This window comes from Anser anser (assembly GCF_964211835.1).
Source record: "Anser anser genome assembly, chromosome: 2".
Lineage (NCBI taxonomy): Eukaryota > Metazoa > Chordata > Aves > Anseriformes > Anatidae > Anser > Anser anser.
In genome coordinates, this window is record NC_139721.1 from 24,702,442 (window position 1) to 24,715,262 (window position 12,821).

General features: G+C 41.3%; 1 protein-coding gene across 5 annotated transcripts in view; it reads right to left on the reverse strand.

Annotated features, from left to right (window-relative positions):
* Positions 1 to 571: 571 nt before the first annotated feature.
* Positions 572 to 12,821, reverse strand: part of ESRP1 (epithelial splicing regulatory protein 1) — a 33,337-nt gene continuing 21,087 nt past the window's right edge. For 2 of the 5 annotated variants that reach the window (XM_083825600.1, XM_083825598.1), the window contains exons 13-14: positions 11,958 to 12,126; positions 572 to 2,791 (exon numbers count right to left, since the gene is read on the reverse strand). In XM_083825600.1, coding sequence (XP_083681726.1) covers positions 2,701 to 2,791; positions 11,958 to 12,126 — 260 coding nt within the window. In that variant the 3' untranslated portion in view covers positions 572 to 2,700. Of the gene's footprint in view, positions 2,792 to 3,216; positions 12,127 to 12,821 lie in introns of all 5 variants that reach the window. The other 3 variants (XR_014580290.1, XM_083825599.1, XR_014580291.1) reach the window with 3 other exon arrangements.

Consider the following 12,821-nt stretch of genomic DNA (forward strand, 5'->3'; position numbering starts at 1 on the left):
TAGAGAGCCTTGGCCTAAAATGCAGACAGCTCTGAGCGCCTGCCTCTGGGAGGGGAAGGAGCAGCCAAGCGCATCCCCGGGCTGTGCTTTCCAGGGGAAGCGGAATAAGGACCCGTCCCAGTATACGTGCTTCTGGAGGTGGATGGGGGAGAGTATAACCAAGCAGAGCGTTGTGGATTTGTGCGTTCTTAAATAATGAGACAGGTTGATTTGCCAGACACTTCATCTTGCTTGGCAGTAACTTTTGTACTTGCAAGACATTTCTAACACGCTTTCCTAACATCCCCCCCATTCCATTCTTCAATACCAACAACAGTATAGTAGGTATGTAAAGATGCTGCTCTCCCTCAAAGGAGACTGTGTGCTGGGTCTCACAACAGAAAATATGAGATCACTATATACTAAGCAGGGTAGAAAATAATAACCTCTCTCATGCTGTAGTATTCCTTAACTGCTTGTCAGTTTCTGAATAAACAGCATGCCTGAGATTTGGAGATGGCTGCACCTGTAAGCCATTTTCAATGTAAGTACACAAATAGATATAGAACATGTACAAGGTAAGAATCAGAGGCAAAGCATTTAACATCCCACATTTATGTGTGTATATATATATTTTTTTTTAACAGTTACAGAATTTTCTTCTTCAGATAATTTTACATTTCTGCGCTGTGTAAGGCACATCTAGTTCAACTGATATGATGAAATACACAGGCTTCTTTTGCACAGAACAATCAGACAAATATGTACAAGACATGAAAACAATGTTTGATAAAAGTATCAAATACACAATTAGGCCTTAAAAACATTTTTAAAAAAGTTTGAAGTGTGTGCAAAATTAGGCAAAGAAAGCTTTTTTTTTTTCATACTCCAAAGGGTATAGTATTAGAGGTTGTAGGTGCTGGCTAAACTATTTCTATTTTAAGAGCAGCTTAATACTTAAAAAACAAACAACAATAAACCCTCGAGGCATTGCATGATTTCAGTATCTGTGCTCTCAGTGAAGGGCTGAGTGGTCTGATGACAGTGTGTGTTCATTGTGCGTTAACTTAAAAAGCTAGAGGTCCATAGTTCCAAAGCTCTGATGATTTCTCTTCAGCACAATTCCTTTGAGAATTGGTAAATCTGAGAATATGATCAAGATGCCCATCTAGGTTTGCTGCATTTGTTCAAAACACCAGAAAGCTTGGAGGAATCTGCATGAAAGAGTTGTGCATGTCACTGAACCCCACCATGAAAGCAAATCTTAATTTCTCTATTTCCAACCAATCAAATCATTACTGAAATATCAAAAGCATTGATTTTCACATTACATACGGAGAATTTCAATGACTCTGTTAGGGAAACAGTGTTTTTCTTAGGAGCAAACCAGACTACATTCACTGTTCCACAAGCCTTTAGTTTTCAAGGTGAAGTTTTACCATCGGCTTCAAGCTGGTAATACTATCCTCCTCCCTCCCACTCAGCAACCCAGAACGGTTGAAAACGGCCTGAAGGATGAACCCTTTCCTCCATGGGTGCAGCTTCCCTGACCCAGGTCACCATGGTACAGTGCAGGTGCAGAAACAAGCGGCAAGGTGTGGAGGAGAAGCAGCGTAGCACAGTTTAAGTCGGGATGCTACCAAGCATCCAACAATGGCCTCAGTTGTATGGATAGAGTTTAAGCTTTATAACCCATCCAAAAAAACAGCTTTTGACTGACTAGATGAGATGGCCACTTTTGTCCTTACACATGCTGCACTTCACTCAGCAGGGCTGTTAGACTAGATGGCAGCTGCAGGTGAAGATGTTGCCTAAAAGTGGATTTTACCCTGAGCTACATTGCCTTTGTGTCAGCAAAGAGGAAGGATGAAAAAAAAGGGCTTTGTTGTTGTTTTTCAGGGAAAAGGTGAAAAATGGAGTAGAGGAAAGAAAATGGTATAAAAGAAGTCTTATCACATCTTGGACTAGGTATTTTTAGAAGACTAGATGTTACAGAAGCATTTTTGTAAGCATACTTCCATATCCTCCTCTAGGACTACTGCACATGATGAAGCACACAGTGCAGCCATCAACACACTGCTTTTTCAGTTGAACTTGCATTTTTCTTCACAAATGCTTTCTGGGTGACTTCACCCTTTGACTGGTCCTGCACAGGGGATCAAGTAAACCAAGCTTGAAAGGCTGAAGTGGTCTGGTCAGGAAGCTCACAAAGCAAGAAAGTAGCTGCCAGTTATACGAACACAATCTACTTCACTACTGCAATTTTACCTCAACCCATGGTTTAGAAATTAGATTTTTGCAGTTACCTAAAAAAAGTAGCTTATTCTGCCTAATGAATGCTATATCCTGCTTCTAAAAGCCTCAGTGCATTGCTAGCAGAGTAACATCTCCACACTTTGCTCCTCAGAGCTGTCTCTGAATGTTTCTGGAGGCTCTCAGTCCCAGTTTGAAAGCTTGAAGCAGCATGAGTTTGGAGCCCTGGAAGTACACAAAGCAGCAGCCCACAACAAGACTGGAGCAATCAAAATCTGATCAATGGTGCCTTTAATAGCCAAGGTCTTACAAATCAGTACAACATTCTGGACATAGCAAAGAGTAGCCATGTTCCCTGGGCAGCAAATGAAAAGTGATGCTGAACACGGTGCTTATCTGAAGCAAGCACTTACGATACCCCCTGACCCATCTCCTGGGGTTTGTCATCCTTACCTTCTCTAAGGAATTCTAACTGCTGGGACCTTTAAATGCAAATCCATTCTTTGGACACTGTCCTGGCCGCATCATTTGCATGTACAAGTCCATCCTCTGCTGCATACTACAAACACAAGTTAAGACACAAGCAATCAGAAGCCAGACTAGTACAGGAGAGAGCCAGCAGCTGGCTGCGCTACTTTAACCTTTATTAAAGCACTGGGCAGATATCAAAGTTCAGGCTACATAATCAGACATCTGTAATCCTCCATCACCATGGTATCAAGAGTCATTCATCAACAGAAGCTGCGCTAGGATAAGCAGCCTCCTCTAATAAGACAACACACGGGTACACTTAGGATCTTGAAGACCACCAGCTCCAGGCTCTGGCAGCCGCGGCTGGCTGGTCTCATGGCAGCATTCCTGCAGAGCAGGGTCAAACGTGCCTCCTGCACAGTCACCTTCCCCACAGGTCTTCTGTAGCATGGGAAAGGTTAGGAAGAAGCCCTACACTGTTAGCCTGTATTGACTGTGTAAATTGAAGCTCACCTCTCCAGTTCCTCTGCACCTTCAGCAGGTACATTTGCCTACAGACAGGTTCTCATCACTGCTTTGTCTTCCCCAGCTCTCCCTATTTGCAAATCCCCAGGTCATCTTCGGCACAGTACTGGAGGGGATAGCTCAGTCACAGCAGGCGACAAAAAGCAACTCCAGCCGACAAGAGCCATTCCTGGACACAACGTACAGATGTTCATGATTTCCCTTCAGACAAAGGCCTTCAACGGGTTTCACTAGGCAAATGCAGGTAAGGTCTAACACTACTTCAACAGTAAACAGCTGTCCATGTCTAGGAGGGCTGTTTTTTCATGAATAATTCTTCATTCCATGAGGTAGCAGAGTTATACTAATGCCAGAAGACGACATTCACAATCACCTGCATCACTTAGGAGCCTGTTGTCAGAAAGACAGCCATGGGAAGTTAAGATTTTGTGCTGCAGAGTAGCATCATCACAAAAATTTGTCACAAAACCAGACTTAGCACTAATGGTTCCCTGTGTGCCTCTTCCATAGTACTAATAATCCTACTAATCTCTAGTAAGTATATGGACTGTTCTAGTATTTTGTGTACTGCGCAGCTTCTCAAACACAAGATCCAGTGGACACCTTATGACCCCAGTGCACCAGCTTTGGAGCTTCGTACCACAACATGCTGTACGTGACCACAGCTTTAGGTGTATTTAAACAGTAATGAGATGAACCCACGGCAGACGTGCCCGTCTGTTGTTTGATGGGAGCTCCAGGTCAGTGCTCTCCACTAAATGCCTGCCAGATACCTCCAATGAAGGAGCACGCTACGGCTGCTGGCAATGCCAGCAAGGCAGTATTGTTTTTTGTTTACTTTTATTTCATGGACTCTTCAGGCACATCATCTTTAGTGGTCATTGGTAACTGCTGTAGGTTGAAGATTACTGCCACAAAGGAAGACCCTTGTCTTCCTTTAAAGAAATATTAATGCCAAGATATTAAATATAATTTATTCATGATTAATAAAAATACACTTCTCTAAGATCTGAAACACTCATAGTTTATAGACAGTAGAAGCTTTGTTATTCTTTGTCAGGTCTTCCAGCTTTATTCAAGTTTTCACAGGAGTGGAACTAGGTAACAGACCCTTGTTTTATTTTTATTTGACAGTTCCAGCAAATACTGTCTTTTTGCTAAAATGGCAGGTAATCCATTCACGTTTACGGTTCCTGCTAGACACATGTACGTATGACACTTAAAATATACATTTTACTCTGATTCTTTGAACAAGATGCTCCCCCCAGACTATTTGCAATTGCATTGCTTTGTGAAAAACATAATTAACATTAATCCTCTGGTATGTCTTCATACATACTCCTTCAGCTGCCTGGCCAAAAAAAAAAAAAGGCTAATTTGTGCATCTGATATAAAAGAACAGAACATCATAAGAGAAAAGTTTAGGTAGAATAGTTTAAATTCTTCTAGAATCCTTACAAAACCAGCACTATAACTTCTAAACTCATGTGAAAAGCAATGAAAGAGACCTTTCCCACTTTTCTTTGCAACAGAGTCAACTCTTGGTGAGGAAAATCAAGGAACCCAACAACAAAACCGACCACGATGCAGCTTTCTGCTGTTAACTCATTTAGAAGAGGCAAGGCAGAGTATTTCCCCCCCACACCCCGTACAGTGAAGCAAACTAAAAAGCAACAAAAATCAACATGAAACACCACCAAAAATCAGACCCACAACAAGACACACTTCAGGCAACCTAACCTTCCTCCCCAAAGCAAAGCTACAACCCTTGCCTTAGGAAAGGATCGGTGTTGAACACAAGTACCCTTGCCTCCCTTACTCTTGCTGGGGGACCAAGCCACGAAAGCCTTCCCCCTTCCAACCCCCTTATTATTTATTGTATTATTTTTTCAGGGTCCTTATCTGTTATAGCAGAAGTCAGACATCCTTTTAAAGCTCCAGCTATCCAGGCTATCCCTGCTGGCTTTACACCAAGACGCTCTGAGCACTTGCTAATTTATAACACCAGCTTGGAGGTGAACAGCTTCTGCACCAGGTTAGGCTAAGGGCACTACCAGCTCTAATTCCTGATACAAGACAACATGAGCTGCCCCAGCCATTTCAGTGTTCCCCCAAATTGAAAGGCGACATCCTCTGAGAGGAACAGCAGCAAAAGACATAGTCCTTCTTCAAGACGGAAAAGCAGCAGATGGGGACACTTACTGAGAAGTGTCCAAGATAAATAGCTATTCTAGCCTAAGTTCTCTAGTTAAACAAACCAAGAACAAATACTGGCATGTTTTACATTGGGTCAGAGAGGATTTCTACAGTCATTCTTAAAGCTGCATACCACTATATTATGTTGCAGCGCAAGATCTAGCTCTTTTCATATCAATATAGTCCTTGAAATCAAATGTGATGAAGCATTTCCCAATACAGCCTTTTCTCCTTACGAGTTGATCCTTCTTGGGTCTAATCGACAGCCAGACTGGATTTTTTCCAAATCAATATTTCTGAGATTGTGGTACTCTCCAAAGACTCTCAAAATAAAACACAATTAAGCTTTAGAAATCAGTTTTGGATGCAAGAACAAGTCCTCACATGTTGATACTGGCATTCAGACAACATTTGTATGCCTCAAGGGATTCCAAACATTCATCACTAAAATCTTAAGAAACATCGAGGATCACTGTCTCTCATTTGATTTCCTAATAGCTACACACACACACTATGCAGTTGTTTAATAAATACTAATATCCAGAAGTAAGCTGTGATTTATATTAAAAGTAGGTGAGAGTTGGAAGCAGTCAGCATACATAACCAAGCAACTTCTCAGGTCTCTGCCAAGTATTTGGCAGGTCAGTTGAGAGAACCACAGACATGCCCAGCACTACTTGCTTTCGGGAACAGGTACATGCATAGACACCATCTACAGCTTTCAGCTCCCTCCTCGTAGATCTTTTTTTCCCTTAGCTTTGTTCTTTGTAGTCCTGAAAAAGGTTTTGGTTTGTTAAGCGTTAGCTATTTTCTGCTCTGTGACAACAGATACTGAAGATACCCTTTCATCAGGCTACTGACTGACAGCTCACATTAATTTATGTGCTGTAGGCCAGGGCCTGTATTACAGGTTAGCCTTACTGCATATCCCTCACCGTACTACACAGAGGAACACTGCTAGATCAAGTCCTGGGAAAGACAAGAAAGGGAAGTGGGCAGTGAAAAACAACTTGGAGAACTCGTCTGGTTTTTTTATTCACTTTCTTCATCTTCAGTTGTACCTGAAGTGTAAACTGCACGATACCAAGCAGCCATCAGAAAACCTCAAGGAAATGTGATGGATCACCCCAGTGCCCTATAAACAGGAAATATTTTTCAGAGACCAACAGGGATTTTCAGCTACTCCTTGGGCTGGCACAGATCGTGGGTATAACGCGCACGTATACACGGACCTGCGGCATAATGCCCATAATGTTCATTACTGGAAAGCAGCCCAAACGCAGGAGGAAATGAAACTTCAGTATAAAGCCTTTTTAGAAGTGGTTCACACAAAGTTTCAGAGAGGCAAAACTAGTAAATTTTGCGGTGTAATTACCAGAGTTGAAAGTTTTAACCTGGTACTTTGTTCTCAAAAACTAACAAGGCATGCTATTAGCAGAAGTATTTACATAACCAGAATAATTCATTTTATAAGACTGGAATGTTTATCCATATTTAAAGAAAGCCCATGTAACTTGACAAATAGCAAAGGTAAAGAGTGCTAAATCATAAGGTCATCTGTTCATCAAATAGAAACTTTGAGATCCCCATGACTGTCATTTAATCATGCACAAATATCACAAAGTTTAAAGAGGCCTGCTGAGAACAAAGTTTTCAACTTTAAGGAGCCTTACGCCAAGATCAACCCACCTCAACCTCTGGTAACACCAAAAGCTCCTTAGGTACAGATGCCATCCCCACATTTAAGTAGCCAACTCAACGCACACTTAACCAGCCTGCCCGCTGTGTGCGGCATCCCGTCCGTACAAGGCAGCAGTAGCACGACAACAGCAAGCAAAAGGAACGCCAGAAGCGTTGGCTGCCACCGAAACTGCATTAGTTTGCCCTGAGCAGTGCTGGGACTTTACTCCCTGGCGTAAGGTGGCTGCTGCTGAGTAAAGAGAAGCGTCTAGTAACGTATCTTTGCACCCTGAATTACCTGAGATCCCTTTGTCATCGCAAGTGAAGTTTAAGAAAACACATCTGCATGTATGACACGCACGCCTCGAGGCGCAACAGGATACTCTCCCTACTGCTCAACGGTGCTGTAAATACGCAAAAGCAAGAACGACCCCCAAACTGATCTCTGTATCTAGCCTGCACAAACACTGTAATATCAACTAATCGCTCATACTAATCCACATGAGTTACTAGATAGCAGAGGAAAAGTCAGCAGTTCTTAGCGTCACCTTCTGGCTGAACATCAACTAATTTCAGTGCACTAAGTGAACAAAAGGAACTTGGATTTCTAAGACCCTCCATTGACATCCATGGTGGTGGTTAGTTTGGTGGGATAAGTAGGTCTTGGACATTATCAGCAGCAGGTGTTTTTTTTTTTTTTTTAGTGTTATTAACTATGAAAAAAGGTAGTTTTTTTATTAAGTTTGTTCTTAAAATAATGTTGTTACCTTGATCAACAGGTAGTTTCATATCAAGATATTACCATTCTGATACTTTTCAGATATTAAGACAGTTTGACTCATTAAAGCCTATAAGTGAAGGGATAATGACAACCTATGAAGGTGTGCAACAATTTATCTTCCCTGCTAATGCACTCTCTCTCCAAAGTAGAGAAAGGCACCCCTGCTGATCCAATGCTTGACAAGCTACCTTTGGTTTCAGAAGTGAATCATCAAGGTGTCCCCAGAAGCAATGATTCCAGTGCTAAGATTGTGCCACTAAGTGGAAAGTTCAGCTTCTGCAGGATATTTTGACAAATCCGTTGTGGATTTTGGAGACAGACTTGCCATGAGCAAGGGTAGTTAATGAAGAGTCCCAGATTCTGCCACATGATCCAAACATGTGAGCTCCATTTCGGCAACTGACCAGTAGGCTTTTATCCTCAGCTAGCCCATTCCCTACAGCTGCAATCCACCCTGACAAGCTTATTAAAAAAAAAGTAAAAGTACTGCAGTGTAAGAGCCATGGTCTGGAGTATTACTATCAGTACAATTAAGCCGATGTTTTGTTTCTGGCTACTACTACTCTCCATCTGTGACAGCTCTCCAAAGCCAAATATACATATGGTTGTTATCTAACCTAGTTCTGTCAAGTGATCCTGGTTAGCCAGAGAGAGATGCAAACAAAGCTACCGGCAGCAGCTCTGGCTGATAGCACTCCCGATCTGGCCCACTTGTTCCAACTTCCTAGTTGTGCTAATTTAAACTGGTTGGTAGTTGTGCTCTAACATGGATCTAAGCAATGGCCAAGGTTACAAAAAAGCCTCACTTGTTCTCCATGGTGGTTGTTATGGAGGAAAAAGTCATTTTTTATCTACGTATGCATATATGGAATATTAATACGTATACACACAATATGCACATAGAGAAATACTTTCACAAGTTGATTAGTGTATAGATAAAAGTAATCCATAGCAGAAAGAGGTGGAAGCTTACAGGTGATAACACTAACATATTACCCTGGATTTCCTCATGCAGGAAGTGCCAGAATCATGTTTTTTTTTTTTTATCTACCACATAAAGAGACAAACTCAAATTACTGAAATGAACAGAGCTGTACATAGATTGACAACAGGGAAATAACTTCTTAACCCAAACTTAGCCACCATTAGACCAGCACAGTGGAATAAAACCACACTCTTTGGAAGAGACCCACGTTCACAAGCAGAACTAATCTCTCAAGACAAACAGTACTCCGAAGATGCTAACAAACAAGTTTTCCCTCCCAACTTAGTTCAATAACACTATCGTTTACCGTAGGACACCAGGCGTAAAAACATTCTTCCAGTTATTTTGGGTTCAAGGACTTCCTGAGCCAGATGTGGTTTCTGCGTATTCACTAGCTGACAATGAATTTCCTGCTCTTGAGTTTGTTCAGTCTGTTTGAACCCGCATCAGTTTTCAGCTTCCATGTCATTTTTTGGCAACAAGTCCCACCAGCACACTACTCACTGAACACAAGCCTCCTCCTTCCATTTCACTCATCAAAATATTGAAGAAAAATAATTAAACCTGTTTCTACAATTCAGGATTTTGTCAGAAACTTGAGGTTTTAAAAGCATTGCTCAGAACTGATTAAAATGGCATTAGAACTGAGCAAATGCACTAAATTAAGTTTATTTTAAAGCTATAAACCCCATAGCAGTAACTCTCAAGTTTGTGTATGCTAAAGTTTCCATAGTACCTGTTAGCAGTTGCCAAGTAATGCAGCTATTCATTACTTGCAACATACATGCACATGACAACTAGTGCACCTATTTATCCAGGATTAGGTAAGGAAAGGAACCCATCCCTCCCATGAATCCTATTGTTCTTTTTCTCAAAAGCCTGGGACTAGGCAGAGATAGAGACCACTGATTTGCTGTCAGAACACGTTGCCAGATAATAATTACAAGCTGAACAGAGATATCAAAGACTGACAGATCTCGAATAACTTGCTCTCCCTCCTTTTCATTGGTAGTTCACTAAAGCTATCTTAAAGAAATGGATGCCTTCTATGCTATTATGTCCTCATATTTCATCACCAAAGCTAGAAGAGTATTAAGAAAAGTTATATAAAGAAAGGGTTTCTGGTAGACACAAGAAAACCAAAACAATCCTTCCCCCAACCCTGCCACCTAGGTTAATTACTGTGTGAAAAAAAAAAAAAAGAACTGGCTATTCTAAAGCAACCCGACCTTGCAAAACATGGGCTGTAGAACATTTTGGCAGCAGGTCAGAGAAACTTTCCTTATTGCCATAAATATTCACTAGATAGATTTATGAGCCATTGTCTGATCATTAGCCGCCAGATCAGTTTTGCTTTTCCACGTATGTGCATTTAAATGCACCACCGAGTACAGAGGGTACCCTGCTCTTTCCTACCGCACATTTAACATTTTTTGAATTAAATTTCAGAACCAGAAAACTCCACTTAAAAGTTCTGATGGTTATGTGAAAGGGACCCAATTGCTCATTGCATTCTTTACAAAGCATGGGAACTTGCATGATAAAATAAAACTCATTTCTCTAACAAAATATCAGCTACAAGAGATCACCATGTCTATTGGAGTCATGTAGAAATTGTCTGTAGATCAAACATTTACATTGGGCATAAAAGCAATATCCAAATAGCAAACAGATGTCATAAAATGGAAAGAAGCCAAGTTTACTCCAGAAATTTTACCATTAAAAAACCAAACACAGGTACTTGTAATTGCTATAAGAATTGCTACATAATTCTGTACTATTCTTAGGGAACAATTGCTGTCAGTTAGATAGGCATACAAAAAGGATATTTTGACCTGGGACTGATCAGTCTGTAACCAACATATGTCCACAGCTCAAGCAGACATTGATGGGATTCGTGTGGGATCCCATTCAATGAGGTCTCTGTCGAGCTCGATGCGTAAAATAATTATAGGCTAGCCACTGCAGATTAAGACACCCAATATGCCAGTCATACCAAACTATTAATGGTACTGTGTTCTCATGATGTAAGAGCTATTATTGAGAAACTTGTTTTATATTGCCAGTGCAAGTTCTGGAATTTTATTTTTATTTTTTGATCTTACATTAAAGAGGCTGAGTTTGGTAACATGTCATAACCATAAGACACATGAAAGCATTATAGAAATTAACTTTGAGTGAAAAACACATTTTAATGAAAAAACAGGCAGCTCACAGACATACTGGTTTAGTTTAATTTGAGTAGTTAGAAAACTTTGGTTATCTTACAGGTGCTACAGAGTCCATACTGCTCAACAACTCCATAAGTAGCTATTTGGACCCTTCTCCAGAGATAAAAAGCTCTTGCCTGAACCTGATTGAAAACTTGGGGTTCTTTTCTCAGGTTCCCTGACAGATGAGGAGCAGTTTATGGCTTATAGGGAACATGGCTCTTTCCAAGGCCTCATGACTGCAGAGAACAAGAGGTACCGAGAGTCTTTGTTCTGCAGAAGGCAGGTAGTATGTGCAGAAGAGCCAAAAGCCTTTCACAAGAGGTGTTCATGAGGTCAGGGAGAACGTATGCTTCAAGGCACATGCTTCACATATGCATTCAATGCACATATGTTTCAATGCAATATTTTCATAAATAAGTAAACAACAGAATTTTCACCATAAAGGTCAAATGTTACTTTATTACAAAAACAAAGAGGCAGAATTTCAGGAACCGTTATAAGGGCAAGACCCCAATCCACCCCTTCTGAAAGGGGGCCAAGGGTTTCTTTGTGGACCCAGGTAGGAGTGTCCATAATCAATTCCTACCAAGGGCACAACAATGCAAACTAACGAGTTGAAGAGGCATGTGAGAGAAAAACAAAACCACAAAATTCCCACTGTAACCGTGCGACTTGTTTAAAAAAAAAGTAATCATCACTACCTGAAATAGTCTAAAACTTGGGAAATCCCTAGATATCCTGAAATTGTTTCCCTGAACAAGCTGTTCTTTGTAGCACAAGCCTTTAGCATGACAGACAACGTTCTTTTGTGAGCTTTGTGCATTTGCTGCAAGAAGACTTCTTTGTTCCTGCTTGGTTTTCTCTTCTGCTTTACCTGGGGTAGTACGCTGTGTAGTTCATGAAGAGCTGAGCCCCAGCAGGGTAGTACGCCGTGGAGGGCTGGAGTGTTCGTGGGTTCAGGAGCATGGATGGCTGGTACAGAGCAGCTTCTGTTGGCACAACTGCAGCAGGAGCCGGAAAGGAGTAGGAAGGGGGTGAAAGGCCTAAAGGGACAAATGGAAAATAGATTAAGACCTTCGAAATCCCAGCATGTGTGTGTATATACATATATATGAACTCCATTAGCTGAACAGCTCTGCAGTAAGTAAGGAGCTCTCAAAAGCTTCTCATTTGCTTGCTCATCACAGAAAATAAAGCTGGGGCGCTGCTATGGGCCTGACTGCAAGACTAAAGTGTGTCCTTCTACCCCCCAGTCAAAAGCAAAGGTCAGTAACACAAAAGTCAGTAACCACCACTTACTCTGGGAACAGGGTCTCTTTCTGATGAGGACAATATTATTTCTTGTCTAGGCGCATTAAGATACTTCTCCATTAAAGGAAACTTCAGTGCCCTAGATCTGCCTAACTTTCTGCAGGGCAGAGGACGCCTTTCCATCTTGATACTCCCTATCCCCCAAACTGCTGTGTTCAATTGACCAAGAGCAGAGTGGACAAAAACTTTGCAGCTTCTCACATTAACATTCAGTTTCAAAAAAAACCAGAAAAACAACACACTGCACTTAGCTGTGAGGGCCTCATAAGGCCTCACCTCTTGATGAAACAGAGTTAAACTGCCTCCTTTCCCTTTCCTTTCCTTCCCACTTTTCTTCTCTAGTACCGTAACAGTGAACATATGAAAGTTTTAAATAGCCCTGAATAAATGACACAGAAGCTTACTTTAAAGCAACAGTCAGCATCTC